The following is a 19,031-nucleotide window of genomic DNA, read 5'->3' as shown; positions in this document are numbered from 1 at the left end:
AGCTAAAAAGGCAAGGCAAGCTCAGAGGAGGAAAGGCAATGGACAAACCTGGAAGAGGTTTCGCCGAGCAGGAGAAGCTCCCTCCAACCGTCTCTCTTCTCCCTGAGGGTCAGAAACCTTTTCTATTCCAGCTCCCAGCAGCTCATTTCTGAGCAGCGCTGCATATGCCAAACTGTCTGCTCAAAAAATATATTTATTAAAATAAATAAATGATATTAAAAAATGCAAAAAGTTCACATTACTCCATAAAATGCCACTTTCTCACCAAAAACAGCCCATCAATGAAACAACTTTATAAACACCTGCATAACTTCTCACCTTTATGAGGATCATTGAAGAGCTTGCACATTTATTGAAGAAAAGTACATGATAACTCAAAAGACAAGTCAAAGGTACAATATTTAACCATGGGAACTATACTTTGAAATGGCACATGTTCCAAACATTGCTATCAAAATGATAACATTGACTTCTTTGTGATCAAAAAGCTAGCACCGTCAGTCCGATCAAGAAGCACATCCTGACCTTTCCCGCTTTCTGCACCCGATTCCTTGGCTTTGCGATTTTGACTCGGAGATTTCCCATTTTCTTCCTATAATGGATGGGAGATTGGAGGGGAGGAAGGAAGTGTGGACAAAATATTACAAGCGATATATTACAAGTGATGCCCATTGCCCATTCTTCCCTCCAAGCCTTCAAGATGCACCCCCACCACCCCCCATATGATCTTCATGAGTTTTATTACATTGGCCTGAGTTCTTCACACTCCCAAATGAAGGATATTTGTTCTCAAACTTTATTGTGAAAAGGAAAGGATAGAGGAAAGTGTTATAGTTACTGAAAAACAATCACACTCGACTTCCGTTTCCGGTCCCTGGAGCAAGGAAACGTCTTGGAGCTCTGCACAGCAGCAAAAGTTATAGTATTTTTTCTATTCGTGTTTTCGTCAATTTCTACTCGTTTTTTATTGTGCATGTGTTGCAGGGTGTTTTCAAGTTGGTGTTGATTTGCAATTCTTGCAAGCTTTTGTATAATTTAATCGTTTTCTGTCTCACCGCGTGCGCGGCCTGGTTTCTCTCGGCTTCCCTACCCCCATAGGTCTTCTGTGAATTTAAGTTCTTTCCTTCGCTGTATTGCTTATTTCTTAGATTTTCTCTTCTCCCCCCAACTTCCCCGAACATCGACCACTTGTCTAACGTTTTAAATCTCTTCAAAGTCTCTTCACGTCTCTTCTCGTCACGTCACGTCACGTCTCTTCAAAGCTGTCCATGCGCGCACGCTTTCGAAGTTAAGTAACTTTACAATTGTGTTTTTGTCGAAACTGTATCTTTCTTTCGGTGTGCGTAACTATTGGTGTGTCTAACAGTATTCTTGGTGTTGGTTTTTCATACCTGTGTACAGAATCGTCGGTTAGTTTGTGTCGCGTATTCTGACGCCTAGTGTAGTACTAGTAGGCTACCGTGTCTGTAGTACTAGTACAGTGTGTCAGTGTAGTACCGACGTGAAGTACAGTGTGTCAGTGTAGTACTGACGCTATCGTGTCAGTGTAGTACTGATGCCTAGTGTAGTACTAGTGGGCTACCGTGTCTGACCTTGGCTTGAGGCTTTGTTTCTGTCTCAGCGGTTCTTCGATTGCGCTCGCAATTACTTTCGGTCTCTATTTTTTTTCACGTTCGGTCTCTGTCTCTGTCTCTGTCTCTGTCTCTGTCTCTGTCTCTGTCTCTGTCTCTGTCTCTGTCTCTGTCTCTGTCTCCATCTCAACTCAAAAAAACAAAAACAAAAAAAAAACCCTTCTCTGTTCTTATCCGTTGTCCGTTCTTATTTGTTCGTTGGTGCTTCGACCACGTTGTTCGTGATCACGTGTTCACGTCGTTAAAAAATGTTTCAACTGTCCCCTGAAGAACTGTATTCTGTCATATACTATAACACCTTTTTCTTCTTCTTCTATAAAAGGATGCTTTCGACTTGCTCACCAAATGTATTCATTCCAAAAAAAAATTCCATCTCTTACAGTTACAGTGCCTCTTTCATACATTCCCTAAACTCTCCAGAACTCCACCCATCCTTCAGCGTCCTCAAACGTATTTTTGATTCGAAGGTCTCAAGAAACTCATTTTGCAATAAATGTTCGTTTCCCATTAATCGTACACTTTCTAAAATCCAATCTCACCCCTCCCCACCAAATCTTCCCCATCACCCCTTCCCTCCAAAACTTCCCCATCACCCCTTCCCTCAAAAACTTCCCCATCACCCCTCCCCTCCAAATCCAACCCCTTGCCCCTCCCCTCCAAATCTTCCCCATCACCCATCTCTTTCAAATATTCCCCCTTGCTCCTCCCCTCCAAATCTTCCCCATCACCCATCCCTTTCAAATCTTCCCCCTTGCCCCTCCCCTCCAAATCTTCCCCATCACCCATCCCTTTCAGATCTCCCCCCCTTGCCCCTTCCCTCCTAAACTCCCCCCACACCCCTCCCGTCCGAGACCCTCCCTCACTCCTCCCCTCCTCGACTCCCCTCTCACCCCTCCTCCTCAAAGCGTCCTCCCCGCTTCTTCCCCCTTCCAACTTTCACCTTCATCTCCCTCAACCTTCTGCCTCACTCTTCCCCCTCCTCAAATAACACCTCACTGCGCCTCACCCAATCACCATCAAACCTTTTGTCCGCCCCATTCTTCCCTTTCTCCAAGCTATTCTGAAATCTCTGACACACCTTCAACAGCTCTCCCTACCTCTTCCTCCTCTTCCACATCTTACCCGACCGCTCCCCCCCCCCCGTTCTGTGTACGATGCTCCCCCTTCCTCTTCTTTAACAGTATGGACCTCAAACATCCGGGGCCTTCGCTCAAACTTGACTGATCTCTCCATACAGGTTGCTTCTGATAAACCAGACATGATCTGCTTAACAGAAACTTTCCTCCTTCATGATGTCTCTGATTCCTTGGTATCTCTCCCAGGTTACTCCCTCCTCCGGTATGATAGACCTGAGCCTCGTCCTGGAGGGGGAGTTGCTATCTTTATAAAAAAACTCTTCCTCACTTGCCCTGAACTGCCCTCTCTCCACCTCACCCCCAGGAATACCTTTGGCTACGGCTTCCCCTTCGCTCCCACCTTTTGTTCATATGTGTGTTGTACCGTCCACCAAACAGTGATGACTCCATCTACATCTCGCTGTCTGATAATATGGACCAACTTCTATCTACCCATCCCAACTCTCTCTTCCTCATATGTGGTGATTTCAATTGTCACCATGCCAGTTGGCATGGTGTGGGTTCCTCTCTCACCAGCCATGGCTCTTCAGCAAAGGATTTCTGTGACTCACTGGGACTGACACAATCTGTCAATTTCCCGACCCGGATCTCAGTCAACGGAGCATCTTCTCTTCTGGACTTGGTTATGACAAATTCCCTGAAAATGTCTGCTGCTCTTCTTCTGCTCCAATCGGCTCATCTGATCATGTGCTTGTTAAAGTGGACATCTCTCTGACCATTCTCAGAGAGCCTCCTCAGCGTCGACGAGTCTGGCATTTCACTCAGGCCAACTGGCACGGTCTTCAAGCAGCCATCAATCATCTGGACTGGTCTCCCATCTCTACCGCCTCTGACATCAACTCATCCTGGGAATTCTTCCAAAGTAAATTGCTCTCTCTCATGCACAGATTTATCCCATCTCGTCTTCAGTTGTCATACCCTTCCTCCCGTCCATGGTACACGGAATCTTGTGGTGAGGCTATTGCCCAGAAACAACTTGCTTTCGTCTCCTGGAAAGCAAATCCAACGGAAGGAAATCTCATTTCCTTTCACAAAGCCCGAAACAAGTGTGTGTCCACCCTCAGGAGAGCCAGGAAACAATATCTCTCCGTTCTCAGGACAGAACTCTCTTATCTGTCTCCCTCTTCCAAATCCTGGTGGCGTCTGGTCAAATCTGTTTCTGGTGTTCACCCCCTCCATCCCTTCCCTCACCTCAAACGGCCACACGGCTGATTCCGCACGTGAAAAAGCTGAATGCCTCAACTCTGTGTTTGCCTCTAAATCTTGTGTCCCAAACCCATCCCTCTCTGTACCCACCGTACCCAGCTGCTCCTGGACTCTGTGTCCTTTCCTCCTGACAAGGTGGAAAAGTTTCTGTCAACCCTCGACTCTGATTCTGCAACTGGACCTGACGGCATCAGCCCATGGGTCCTAAAATCCTGTTCTTCCGCTCTTTCACTCCCTCTCTCTGTTCTCTTCACCCTCTCTTTTGCTCAAGGTCATCTTCCATCTGCTTGGAAATCTGCCAACATCACCGCTTTGCACAAAAAAGGTGCAAAAACAGATCCCAGCAACTACAGACCAATCAGCCTTCTCCCAATTATCAGCAAAGTCATGGAATCCATCATTGCTTCAGATATTAAATCTTTCCTCTTCTCCAATGGCTTGATCTCTGATCATCAATTTGGTTTCAGACCTGGTCACTCTACTCTGGACATGCTGCTTCTGCTTTCTCAACAATGGATGGAGGTCCTCAATGCCAAACAGGAAATTAGAGCTGTCTCCCTTGACATATCACGTGCCTTCGATACGGTCTGGCACCCCGCTCTGCTCACCAAACTCTCCTCTTTTGGTATCCATGGAAATCTCCATGCATGGCTGGCGGACTTGATCTCTAGTCGTAGTCAACGTGTGGCCCTGAATGGGTTTCTCTCATCTCCTCTTCCTGTTCAGGCTGGAGTTCCCCAAGGCAGTGTTCTGGGCCCTGTGCTTTTTCTGGTCTTCATCAATGATCTCTCTGACTCTCTTGAAAATCCTCTCTATCTCTTTGCTGATGACTCTACTCTCTGTCGCTCCATTCTTCATCCCTCAGATCGGCAGTCTGCAGCCTCCTCACTCTCTGCAGACCTGGACAAAATCACAGACTGGGCATACAAGTGGAACATGTCTTTCAATCCTGACAAATCTCACACTCTTATGATGTCTCTCCGAAAAGACCGACTGGACAACCCTCCCATCCACTTTCTGAATAGTCCTCTCCAAGAAGTTCTGTCACTCAAGCTTTTGGGTCTCACTATCTGCCATGATCTTTCCTGGGAAAACCACATTTCAAATCTGGCCTCCAAAGCCAGTCGCCGACTGGGCATCCTCCGTCGTGCGAAGTCCTTCCTTGGCACACCTGAGCTCCTCACCATATACAAGGCTTTCATCCGCAGCTCAATGGAATACTGCTCTCCCCTCTGGGCTGGTGCACCTGCCTCACACCTAGCCCGTCTTCACGCTGTTGAAACCAAAGCATTCAGAATCATTGGAATCTCTCACGATGAAGCTAACTCCAAGGGCCTCTCACTCACTCACCGCAGGCAGGTTGGTGGTCTTTCCGTCTTCTACCGACTCCTCTCTGGCCTTGCCCCCCCAGCTCTCTCTGGGCTCTGTCCAGCAAATATTCCTACAGGTCGCACAAGATCTGCCTGCAACCCTCTTATGGTTAAACTGCCAAAATCAAGACTCTCTGCTCACCTTCACTCCTTCATTCCTCTTTTCTCCTGCCTCTGGAACAAACTCCCTCACTCTCTTCAATCCCACTCCACCCTCCAGGTCTTTAAAACAGCTGTCCACCACCATCTCTTATCTTCCCCCATCCAAAACATTGATCTTTTCTATGCCCGCTAATTTCACCCAAATTCCACTTTTTTGAAATACCAACTTCTGTCCTGGAAGTCCTTGGTGTCCTTGTGTTTGATACTTCTGCCACCCCCCTCCCCCCAAGCCCTCTCCCTCCCACACATCTCCCTGCTCTTAAATGTTGTGTGCCCTCAAGTGTTTGTGTGCTTCCCCTTCTCTTGTCTTCCGCTGCCTCTTTTTATATATTTTGTTTGTCTGGTTGATTTGTTTGTGAAATAAATGTCAGCTCTTTCACGAGCCTCGATTCAGTATACAAAAAAAAATAAAATAAAAATAAACACAAAACCTGAAAAAACGCAATCGTTTCTCATTCTATATTACAAGCAAACAAATGATGGAAATCGCCTTCACCCAACATAGAGTGCTAACCAAGATGGCACTCGGTAGCTACACTGCGGTCTGTGTTGCGAATGGCAATGAGCATTCTATGTATTTTTAGTTCAGTGCTTTGGCTCACCAGAAAACCAAGATGGTGGCCACATTATTCCGTCTATGTGCGAAAGACAAGATGAGTGGAGTTAAGCAAAAAAAAGTAAGTGGGATCTGACAGCTGTCTGATCAATGGGTGCACATTTCAAAATCCGATCCCAACAAGAACAACCACACGGAGCTCTTGTAGAAAGAAGAAAGGTATCACAGCAAGGTGGGGATTACCGTAGACAAATGGAAGCTGACTCCCCAGTTAGCTCCAGCACGAGTTGGAATGAAACGATCCCCCAGCTTACTTGGTGACTTAAATGGGGACATCCCTGGGGTTGAAGGTCTCTGCAAGGCTGGAGGCTTGGAGGTTAGGGAGATGGGACGTAAAATAAAAGTAAAATATATAAATATATAAATACAGTTCAAGCTTTCCGAAAATCCACAAAGTTTAAATCACCAAACAAAAGGCTCTTTCAAGTAAAATAATTAATGATGTGCACAGACAAGACGTGGGGGTGTACAGAGACAGCCATGTGTACTTGGAAAGAGAGAAAGGTGATAACACAAAGATAAATGGCGATGGAAGTAGAGCAGGTCGAACATACCGAAGCAGGAGGACTTTCGCTTAGGTTCTGCAGGTTTATCTGTCGTAAGAGCCGGTGTTCGTACCCTTGATCCATGGTTCCCAAACAAGCAGGAACCAAACCAAGGAACTACAAAGAAAAACAATAAACGAATGATCTGTGATGAATAGGGTCGAGTATGTAATCTATCTATCTTCTATTACTTCTACAGTCACGTGAAAAAGTAAGTACACCCCATGTAAAGTTTTGACTTTTTCAACATATTTCAACATACAGCTATTTGATCTTCATTTCAATAATATTGATGGATAAAGGTGATATAATATAACAAATATCATGAAACATTTACATTTTGTAGTCCATTGTATAATTTAAATAAACATAAATGCAAATTTCGCATGTGGAAAAAGTAAGTACACCCTTGGCTCTAATAGGTGGTATTGCCCCCTTTGGCAGAAACAACCTCAAGTAGGCGTTTCTTATAACTGTCTACCAATCTCTGACACCGACTGGGAGAAATTTTTGCCCACTCCTCCATGCAGAATTCTTTCAGCTGTGCGATTTTGAGGGGTTTCTTGCATGCACAGCTCGTTTCAAATCCCCCCACAACATCTCGATGGGATTTAGATCCGGGCTTTGACTTGGCCATTCCAGAACCCTCCATTTCTTTCTTTTCAGCCATCCGTGGTGGATTTACTGGTATGTTTAGGGTCATTGTCATGTTGCAAGGTCCGCCTTTGGTTGAGCTTCAACTTTCTGACAGATGGCCTCACATTATCCTCAAGCACCCTCTGGTACAATGAAGAATTCATAGTGGATTCTATGAAGGTGAGCTGCCCAGGCCCTGATGCAGCAAAGCTGCCCCAAACCATAATATTTCCACCACCATGCTTTACAGTTGGTATCAGGTTCTTGTGGTCAAATGCTGTCTTTGGTTTTCACCAAACATGTCTTCTGGTACTGTGGCCAAATAGCTCTACCTTTGACTCATCTGTCCAGAGTGCATTGTTCCAGAAATGCTGGTCTTTGCCGAGGTGTTCATTGGCAAACTTTAGTCTTGCCCTGATGTTCTTTCAGGACAGCTAAGGTTTCCTCCTGGCACACCTCCCATGTAGATCAAATTTGTGCAGCCTCTTTCTAATGGTAGACTCGTGCACTTTGACATCAACAGTGGCAAGAGCTACCTGTAGGTCCTGTGATGACATTCTGGGGTTCTTAGAGACTTATTTCAGCATCTTGCGGTCTGCTCTCAGGCTGAACTTGCTGGGGCGGCCTGGCCTGAACAAGTTGGCAGTTGTTTGGAATCTTCTCCACTTGTCGATGATCTTCCCGAATGATTGATTTCAAATTGTTTGGATATCTTTTTAAATCCCTTCCCAGACTCGTAGGCATCTATAACCTTCTTTCTGAAGGCCTCAGAGAGCTCTTTTGATCTAGGCATGGTGACGCCGCACACTTCAACAACAAAGAGCAAACCAAACTAAATGTCTGAGGTTTAAATAAGACAGGTTCCTCCAAGATCCTCTCTAACGATGTTCTAATTATTTGCACCTGAGCTGGTGGACCCGATTCTAATTTTAGGTATTTGAAGTAGTGACAAATGTAGGGGTGTACTTACTTTTTCCACATGCGAAATTTGCATTCATGTTTATTTAAATTATACAATGGACTACAAAATGTAAATGTTTCATGATATTTGTTACATTATATCACCTTTATCTATCAATATTGTTGAAATGAAGATCAAATAGCTGTATGTTGAAATATGTTGAAAAAGTCAAAACTTTACATGGGGTGTACTTACTTTTTCACGTGACTGTATATATAAATACAAGTTGCCCGATTGTGTCTGAACTGAGTAATCGTTATAACCGCAGCAAGTATAACGCTCAATGATACCTCATTTAAGAGCGCTTGGGTCCAGACAGTCCATGGGGAGGTTTAAAAATATTTATATTCACACAATTTTGAGAAATGTGCATTTTTGTTGTACACCCTGGTAGCGTGTAGCTTCAGACGATGGTTCGCACACCTACCGGAAGTAAAGAAATAATAGTCATTCCATGTCAATTCACACAATATGCAAGTACCTCCCATACAACACCTCTATTTACCTGGAAATTTTTCTAAAGACACCTCTTAATGCCAAACAAAGGAATCCCAAGTTTCAGCTCAATATCTCAAACGGTTGTCAAGTTGTCACGGTGTAACAAGAAAACGAATGCGAACAGAATTAGGATTAGAGTTAGGGTTGTTAGGGTTCGGGTTGTTAGAGTTAGGGTTCGTTTTCTTTGACGTGAAGAAGCACACCGTAACGTTTTACTGCATAAAATAACCTTCCTTTACATAGTACAACTTACATTTGGGTACATTGTGCTTTCATTTGTGTAAATTCACTTATATTTGGGTAATTCGTCGGACTCCAGCACAGTATATAAATCCATTTACGGATACCCTGTGTATAGCACAGCATATAAATCCATTTACTGACACCCTGTGTATAGCACAGCATATAAATCCATTTACTGACACCCTGTGTATAGCACAGCATATAAATCCATTTACGGACACCCTGTGTATAGCACAGCATATAAATCCATTTACGGACACCCTGTGTATAGCACAGCATATAAATCCATTTACGGACACCCTGTGTATAGCACAGCATATAAATCCATTTACGGACACCCTGTGTATAGCACAGTATATAAATCCATTTACGGACACCCTGTGTACAGCACAGTATATAAATCCATTTACGGACACCATGTGTACAGCACAGTATATAAATCCATTTACGGACACCCTGTGTACAACACAGCATATAAATCCATTTACAGACACCCTGTGTACAACACAGTATATAATTATAAATCCATTTACGGACACCCCGTGTACAGTACAGCATATAAATCCATTTACGGACACCCTGTGTACAGTACAGCATATAAATCCATTTACGGACACCCTGTGTACAGCACAGTATATAAATCCATTTACGGACACCCTGTGTACAGCACAGTATATAAATCCATTTACGGACACCCTGTGTACAGTACAGCATATAAATCCATTTACGGACACCCTGTGTACAGCACAGTATATAAATCCATTTACAGACACCCTGTGTACAGTACAGTAATAAATCCATTTACAGACACCCTGTGTACAGCACAGTATATAAATCAATTTACGGACACCCTGTGTACAGTACAGCATATAAATCCATTTACGGACACCCTGTGTACACTGTACAGTACAGCATATAAATCCATTTACGGACACCCTGTGTACAGTACAGCATATAAATCCATTTACGGACACCCTGTGTACAGTACAGCATATAAATCCATTTACGGACACCCTGTGTAGAGCACAGTATATAAATCCACTTACGGACACCCTGTGTACAGTACAGCATATAAATCCATTTACGGACACCCTGTGTACAGCACAGCATATAAATCCATGTACGGACACCCTGTGTATAGCACAGCATATAAATCCATTTACGGACACCCTGTGTACAGTACAGCATATAAATCCATTTACGGACACCCTGTGTACAGTACAGCATATAAATCCATTTAGTGATTTACGGACACCCTGTGTACAGCACAGCATATAAATCCATTTACGGACACCCTGTGTACAGCACAGCATATAAATCCATTTACGGACACCCTGTGTACAGCACAGTATATAAATCCACGTACGGACACCCTGTGTATAGCACAGCATATAAATCCATTTACGGACACCCTGTGTACAGCACAGTATATAAATCCACTTACGGACACCCTGTGTACAGTACAGCATATAAATCCATTTACGGACACCCTGTGTACAGCACAGTATATAAATCCACTTACGGACACCCTGTGTACAGCACAGTATATAAATCCATTTACGGACACCCTGTGTACAACACAGTATATAAATCTATTTACGGACCTCGTACAGCATATAAATCCATTTACGGACACCCTGTGTACAGCACAGTATATAAATCCATTTACGGACACCCTGTGTACAGCACAGTATATAAATCCACTTACGGACCTCGTACAGCATATAAATCCATTTACGGACACACTGTGTACAGCACAGTATATAAATCCATTTACGGACACCCTGTGTACAGCACAGTATATAAATCCATTTACGGACACCCTGTGTACAGCACAGTATATAAATCCATTTACGGACACCCTGTGTACAGCACAGTATATAAATCCATTTACGGACACCCTGTGTACAGCACAGTATATAAATCCATTTACGGACACCCTGTGTACAGCACAGTATATAAATCCATTTACGGACACCCTGTGTACAGTACAGCATATAAATCCATTTACGGACACCCTGTGTACAGTACAGCATATAAATCCATTAACGGACACCCTGTGTATAGCACAGTATATAAATCCATTTACGGACACCCTGTGTACAGTACAGCATATAAATCCATTTACGGACACCCTGTGTACAGTACAGCATATAAATCCATTTACGGACACCCTGTGTAGAGCACAGTATATAAATCCACTTACGGACACCCTGTGTACAGCACAGTATATAAATCCATTTACGGACACCCTGTGTACAGTACAGCATATAAATCCATTTACGGACACCCTGTGTACAGTACAGCAGATAAATCCATTTACGGACACTCTGTGTATAGCACAGTATATAAATCCATTAACGGACACCCTGTGTATAGCACAGTATATAAATCCATTTACGGACACCCTGTGTACAGCACAGTATATAAATCCATTTACGGACACCCTGTGTACAGTACAGCATATAAATCCATTTACGGACACCCTGTGTACAGTACAGCATATAAATCCATTAACGGACACCCTGTGTACAGTACAGCATATAAATCCATTTTCGGACACCCTGTGTACAGTACAGCATATAAATCCATTAACGGACACCCTGTGTACAGTACAGCAGATAAATCCATTTATGGACACCCTGAGGAAAAGCACAGTATATAAATCCATTTACGGACACTCTGTGTACAGTACAGCATATAAATCCATTTACGGACACTCTGTGTACAGTACAGCATATAAATCCATTTACGGACACCCTGTGTACAGTACAGCATATAAATCCATTTACGGACACCCTGTGTACAGTACAGCATATAAATCCATTTACGGACACCCTGTGTACAGTACAGCATATAAATCTATTTTCGGACGCACAGTGCATGCTAAAGTCATAAAGACCATCACTTGTCCATCAGAATCGCTTAAATCACACACAATATGGAGAAAACGACTCATTGCATTTGGCTTAACTGGTATAAAACCGTCTAACCGTCTTCGCTCTAATCTAAGAGTCGAAGTCGAAGCCATTCCAACTTTGATATTTGTCGAAATGTCGCTTTTGCGTCTTTTTCGCAACAAAACGATTACTCTGGTCCGACAGCACAAGCGCAGAGCCCACGTCCTCATCACGACTCGTGCTCTCTCCATGCTCGTGGAGTGACGTTATCGCTTCAAAATCATCACAATATCGAGATCGCGACGGACACATCACGTCAGACTTCATTCCGATAAGGGAGGTCGACCCCCCCATCGTCGGCAACGATCGTAAACACAATCACGAGAACGGAAACGGCGCTCAAGACCTCATCGACCGGGCACGACCCACCTCCACGCGCTCGACGAGCAGAAAGCGATGTTAAAACGGCAGTGATGTGGTGAGGTTTTCTTTGAAAACGGCAAAAGCGGACAAATCCGCAAAGCGTCCGAGACTTGTCCCGATAAGATGGCGGACAGTAAAAGCGGCCGTAAGCTGAATCGGAAATGCTCGGCGTCTCGTGCAAGCTCATTGGCTGGCGAGACACGCACGTGATGTCGCCGCAGTTGCTATAGCGACAACTCGAGGAGCCAAATTCAAAATTGTAACGCTCTATCTATGTATTACGTACTCGCGTGAGGGCTCTTGTGAGGGGAATTCGACGCGATGGGGCAAATAAGAGAGCGAATGATGGCAGAGTGGGAGATATGTTAGTTGGCAACTGTGGAAAAGGTGGGGAGAGAAGATTAATAAGATTTGAGTAAGAGAAGGTTGGAGGGAAATAAGGGAGGGGGGGGGGAAAGGAAATAAGGGAGGGGGGGGAAAGGAAATAAGGGAGGGGGGGGGGAAAGGAAATAAGAGAGGGGGGGGGAAAGGAAATAAGGGAGGGGGGGGGAAAGGAAATAAGGGAGGGGGGGGGAAGGAAATAAGGGAGGGGGGGGAGGGGTGAGGGGTGGTGAAGGTGATTGATGTATATTATTATATGTTGTGGCGGACACGAAAGCCCACTGGCGTGGTGACATCATTCCGCGCACCAAGTGGGCGGGGGCCACGCCCTAGGGGTAGGCGTGGCCTCAGGATATACACCGGGCTCGCAGCCCGGAGCAGGCCAGTACTACAGTGACCTCTTTGAATAAAGAACATTAAACTTACAGCGTTGTCCGCTTCCTCCTTGGTAGCAAATCGCGCGCGTAGCACCGCGTGCTTCATTGGTGACCTCCGACATTCGAGTCAGCCGTCGCTGACCACCCGAAACCGCCGCAACAATGGCTACCAACGCGGTCTCCATCAAGCTCCCCGAATTCTGGGAGTCACAAGCCGAAGTTTGGTTCCTGCAGGCGGAAGCCCAGTTCCGACTTCGAGGCATCACGGTGGACGAGACCATGTACTGCCACGTGGTCGCCGCCCTCGGGCCCGGCACGGCCGCCCGTGTCGTATCGGTCCTAAGGGACTCACCTCCCGACGGCAAGTACGAGGCGGTCAAGCGCCTCCTCCTCGCCACGTTCGGCCTTACGGTGGACGCACGGGCCGATCGCCTCTTGGACCTACCCGAGATCGGGGACACGCGACCGTCGGTCCGTATGGACCATATGCTGGCGCTCATGGGCGACGAAACCCCAAACGCTCTATTCCTGGCGTTATTTCGACGCCAGCTGCCAGCACGAGTCCGCCTCGCTTTGGCTGGTTCCACGTTAACGGAACCCCGTGCGCTCGCTGCCGAGGCCGACATATACTACACGGCTTTGGACACGCAGGCGAGTCTTGGCGCGGTTGCCGCTCCCGAGGCTCCCCCCGATGCACCGCACCTCGTGTCGGCCGCCACGCCCTGCCCACCACCACCACCGCCAAGAAAACCGCGGCCTCCGACTCCGCAGCTGCCCGCCTGGTGTTTCTTCCACGCCAAGTTCGGCCACGAGGCTCGGCAGTGTCGCCCGCCGTGCTCATTCGGCAGGTCGGGAAACGGGCGAGCCGGCGCTCGGTGGCAACGGTGAGCGTCGGCAATTCAAACAGCCTTCTGTACATAACAGACACCTTGTCCGGGCGCCGTTACCTGTGCGACACGGGGGCGCAGGTGAGTGTCGTTCCTGCTGGTACGTCCGACAAGCACACCGCGGGCCGAGGTCCCGCGCTGCTTGCGGCCAATGGTACGTCTATACGCACGTACGGAAAACGCTGTCTCTCTCTGCGGTTCGGAGGGCAGGTTTTCCGTTGGTCGTTCGTTACGGCCGACGTGCCCATGGCACTACTCGGCGCGGACTTCTTATGTGCTAATGGATTACTGGTCGATGTAAAGCGCAGAAGGCTTGTCCAGGCTGAGACCTTCAGCTCGCTCGCGTGCGCGCTGCCCGCCTCGTTGAGCAGCTCACAGAGCGGCTCACCGAGCGGCTTGCTGAGCGGTTCCGTTCCGGCCAGGTTCATCTGTACGCTTCCGGCAGCGGACGAATTCGCCCGCCTCCTCGTGGGTTTCCCGGCCCTCACACGGCCCACCTTCTCGGCGGGGACCGTCAGGCACGGGGTGGAACATCACATCCCCACCGCCGGGCCACCGGTCTACGCCCGGGCACGCCGCCTCGAGCCGACGAAGCTCGTCATAGCTAAAGCGGCGTTCGCTACGCTGGAGCGGCTCGGCATTGTGCGGCGCTCCGATAGCGCGTGGGCGTCCCCGCTCCACATCGTGCCCAAGCCCGGCGGGGGATGGCGACTGTGCGGGGACTACCGGCGCCTCAACGACACCACCAGCCCCCGACCGCTACCCCGTCCCCCACATCCAGGACTTCTCCGCCCGGTTGGCGGGGATGTCCTTCTTTTCAAAGGTGGACCTCGTACGCGGCTACCATCAGGTCCCTGTCAGGCCGGAGGACATCCCAAAGACGGCTGTCATCACGCCATTCGGGCTTTTCGAATTTCTTCGGATGCCCTTCGGTTTGAAAAATGCGGCGCAGGCATTCCAGCGCCTCATGGACAGCGTCTTGCGCGGCTTGGATTTTTTGTACGTCTACCTGGACGACATCCTCGTCGCCAGCACGTCCCACGAAGAGCACCTTCATCACCTCCGCACGCTCTTCGAACGTCTGGGCCAGCACGGCCTGATCGTGAACCCCACCAAGTGCTGCTTCGGTGTCGCTGAAATCGAGTTTTGGGGCACCGCATCACCAGGCACGGGGCCGTCCCCCTACCGGCCAAGGTGGAGGCGGTGAAGGGGTTTCCGCGCCCCCGGACGATCAAGGGGCTCCAGGAGTTCCTGGGCATGGTAAACTTTTACCATCGGTTCGTGCCCCGTATCGCCCAGCTCCTGCGCCCCTTACACGAGGCCCTTCGAGGGAAGGCGGGCAAAGGTGACGTTACCTGGACCGAGCAGATGGACGCGGCGTTCTCGGGCGCGAAGCTCGCCTTGGCCAACGCCACCATGCTCGCGCACCCGGCGCCCGATGTACCGATCGCCCTTACCACCGACGCCTCGGACTACGCGGTGGGCGCGGTGCACGAGCAATGGGTGCGTGGTGCTTGGCAACCACTGGCATTCTTCAGCTGGCAGCTTCGCCCGCCCGAACGCCGTTACAGTACCTTCGACCGCGAGTTGCTTGGGCTTCACCTGGCGGTCAGGCACTTCCGCCATCTGCTCGAGGGCCGTGCGTTCACGGCCTTCGTCGACCACAAGCCGCTGGTTTTCGCGATGGGCAAGGTCGCCGAGCCGTGGTCGGCCCGGCAACAGCGTCACCTCGCGGCCGTGTCCGAGTACACGACGGACATCCGACACGTCGCGGGAAAGGACAACCCGGTGGCCAACTGCCTTTCCCGGGCCGTCGCCCACGCAGTCCACCTTGGCATCGACTATGCCCGGATGGCGGCGGACCAGGCCGCCGACCCCGGGGTCCAGGCCTTGCGGACCGCAGTCACGGGCCTCCGCGTCACCGAGGTGCCCTTCGATGGCGTGGGCACGGCCCTCGTTTGCGAGGTCTCGCTCAGGCGGCCTCGCCCCATCGTGCCCGCAGGCTGGCAGCGCCAGGTTTTTGACGCCATCCATGGCCTGTCCCACCCAGGCACGAAGGCCTCACAGAGGTTGGTCGCCGACAAGTTTGTCTGGCATGGCCTCCGGAAGGCCGTCCGCGGCTGGACCAGGACGTGCCTCGCGTGCCAGCGCGCGAAGGTGCACCGGCATACCCAGGCCCCATTGGCCCCGTTTACGGTGCCGGCACGTAGGTTCGACCACGTGCATGTGGACCTGGTGGGACCTCTGCCCGCCTCGCGGGGTTTCACCCATGTCCTTACCATGGTGGCCCGCACCACCCGGTGGCTGGAGGCCGTGCCTTTGGCAGCGACGACGGCGGCAGACGTCGGCGCAGGCGTTCATCGCCACCTGGGTCGCCCGGTTCGGCGCCCCCTCGGACATCTCGTCCGACCGCGGCCCCCAGTTCACCTCGGAGCTCTGGGCCGCGGTCGCGCAGGGGCTCGGGGTCCAGCTGCACCGAACCACGGCTTACCACCCCCAGGCGAACGGCCTGTGCGAGCGGTTCCACCACTCGTTGAAGGCCGCGCTCCGGGCCACCCTCCGCGACGGCGGCTAGGTCGACAGGCTCCCCTGGGTCCTGCTGGGCCTCCGGACGGCACCCAAGGAGGACCTGCGCGCATCCGCGGCGGAGTTGGTCTTTGGACAACCGCTGCGGGTGCCGGGCGAGTTCCTCCCCGACCCCACGGCACCTTGGTCCGTGGCGCAGGAGCGTTCTGCGCTGCAGGAGACCGCCCGGAGGTTCGCCCCGGTGCCGATGGCGCACCACGGGCACCCTCCTACACACGTCGCCCCGGAGCTTCACACCACGGAGTACGTCTTCGTCCGGCACGACGCCCACCGGACACCACTGCGGCCCCCGTACGACGGGCCTTTCCGCGTGCTGGAGACCGGGGTGAAACATTTCACCCTGGACATCGGCGGCACTCCTGACCGGGTCTCCATAGACCGCCTCAAGCCGGCCCACCTCGACGTGGACCACCCACCGCCGGTGGCTCGGCCCCCGCGTCGGGGCCACCCCCCTGCGGGCAGACCCCCGGCGCCGCCCAGCACTGCAGGTACGCCGCCCCCCGGTCCGGCACCTATCCCGGGTACAGCCGGGGGCATCCCACCTGGCATCCCTGCACCCCGGACGCCGCCGGTCGCCAGAGGGCGCTTCGGCCAGGTCATCCGTTTGCCCCGCAAACTGGCCCTCCAGGTGCGCAGGAATTCTGGGGGGGCGCGTGTGGCGGACACGAAAGCCCACTGGCGTGGTGACATCATTCCGCGCACCAAGTGGGCGGCGGCCACGCCTGAGGGGTATGCGTGGCCTCAGGATATACACCGGGCGCGCAGCCCGGAGCAGGCCAGTGATACAGTGACCTCTTTGAATAAAGAACATTAAACTTACCGCGTTGTCCGCTTCCTCCTTGGTAGCAAGTCGCGCGCGTAGCACCGCGTGCTTCAATGTACTGTATATGATAAGGAATCAGGCTGAACAGTTTATGTTTTCTATCCCACTGACTGATAGGCCGGATCTGGATTCGGACCTGAAACAAAATCTAATCGCTTGTTCTTGTCACCTGATCAACTCATCCACCGAGTTTAGTCATAACTCTTCCATAACTTTTTAAAATATCATGTTATATATCGCTTTTCGCCAGATCTCTCAATGGTGAAGAATCACTTAAAAATTCTCTCATCTGGTTCCGGATTCGAATCTTCACTAAAATTGAATGAATTCTTCCTTGCCACATACGTAACCTCTTCATCAAGTTTCGTCCAAATCCATCCATAACTTTTTGAAATATCCTGCTGTTTCGTTTTGGCCTTATCTTCCGATGGTGAAGAATCACTTGGTGAATCACGATGGTGAATATAGTGTTGTGGATATGAGAATGTTGTTATTTATTATTGTTGTGTAATGAATTGTTGTAAAATGTCACCCTCCTTCCTGCATTTGTTGTTGTATAAAGGTCAAAGGGCGTTCCCGTAGTTAATTCCATAAAACATACACGAAGGACACCATATATCCCGGTTCGGTAGTTATATCCTTATTATGTGTACTAGGGCGTGCCCGCACGTAGGGGCACGCCCGTACGTGCTTGCCCGTACGTGCGTGCAAAAAAACATGCGTGCAAACAACAACAACAAAAAAAAAAACTTTGAAACCACGTGGCAGTAACGACCACAGAACCCCCCCCTCTATTTACATGAAATGGTTTGGTCCATTCGCAACGACCACAGAACCCCCGCCCCCTCTATTTACATGAAATGGTTTGGTCCATTCGCAAAGCCAAAGCGAACGGCTTGCGTGTACGGTGACCATACCTTGGGAACCACTTGTCCGATTAATTTCAAACCTTGAAAAGGCACATCCTCGGGTCCCCAGCAATATACCTGGCAAGTTTCAAGTATATCGGACCGGTAGTTGTCGAGAAACAGCGGTCGCATACATACATACATACAGACAGACAGACACACACACACACAGAGATTACTGGAATTATAGATAGATTAGTGTAAGGCTGTGTCTTCCATTAATTTAAATACTCCATTGCACCAAGTGAAATAAGAGTAGATTCCCTTCACATTCCCCTTCCAACAATTGCCAACTGTTCCCTCCGCGACTCCATTCGCCACGAGGTCGGCTCGGAGAAGAAGGGGAAGGAGCTGCCGAATCCTGGGCGTGCCCGCCCATCGTCATCAAGAGCGGAGCCAGAGGGCCGTGCCGACCAATCAGGGCCGAGGCGAGCTCACCGATGGGCGTGTTCTAGAGGCCGGCGGCTTGATTTGCCCGCGGCGTTATAAAGAGCGCGCGCGGAAGCCGTGGACAAGAAGTGCGCACGAGGGCGAAGCAAGAGAGGAAGAGAGATACGTCCTAAGATATACGTCCAAAGAGATACATGCAAAGATACGTGCGACGATCAAGTGCAAGCGAGTCAGAGCGGCGAAGTGCCAAGTAGGGCAAGTGCCGAGTGTGCAGTGCCAAGCGCAAGAGAGTTCTAAGGAGCAGCTTTGGAGAGCGCACGGTGCACCGGAGGGGCTTCGCCGTGCAGTTTGG

The 19,031-nt window shown here is 49.7% G+C and overlaps 1 protein-coding gene across 3 annotated transcripts in view; it reads right to left on the bottom strand.

Annotated features, from left to right (window-relative positions):
- Positions 1-12,504, bottom strand: part of FZR1 (fizzy and cell division cycle 20 related 1) — a 30,101-nt gene extending 17,597 nt beyond the window's left edge. The window contains exons 1-6 of one of the 3 annotated variants that reach the window (XM_068107838.2): positions 12,334-12,494; positions 8,554-8,686; positions 6,676-6,783; positions 6,305-6,430; positions 526-592; positions 49-176 (exon numbers count right to left, since the gene is read on the bottom strand). In XM_068107838.2, the coding sequence (XP_067963939.1) occupies positions 49-176; positions 526-592; positions 6,305-6,430; positions 6,676-6,750 (396 nt within the window). In that variant the 5' untranslated portion in view covers positions 6,751-6,783; positions 8,554-8,686; positions 12,334-12,494. Of the gene's footprint in view, positions 1-48; positions 177-525; positions 593-6,304; positions 6,431-6,675; positions 6,784-8,553; positions 8,687-12,333 lie in introns of all 3 variants that reach the window. The other 2 variants (XM_068107836.2, XM_078771203.1) reach the window with 2 other exon arrangements.
- Between the last annotated feature and the right edge of the window lie 6,527 nt (positions 12,505-19,031).

This window comes from Myxine glutinosa, chromosome 2 (assembly GCF_964187855.1).
Source record: "Myxine glutinosa chromosome 2, kmMyxGlut1.1, whole genome shotgun sequence".
In the NCBI taxonomy this organism is placed as follows: domain Eukaryota; kingdom Metazoa; phylum Chordata; class Myxini; order Myxiniformes; family Myxinidae; genus Myxine; species Myxine glutinosa.
Note: the sequence above shows the minus strand (reverse complement) of the source record. Positions and strands in the feature narration are given on the sequence as shown.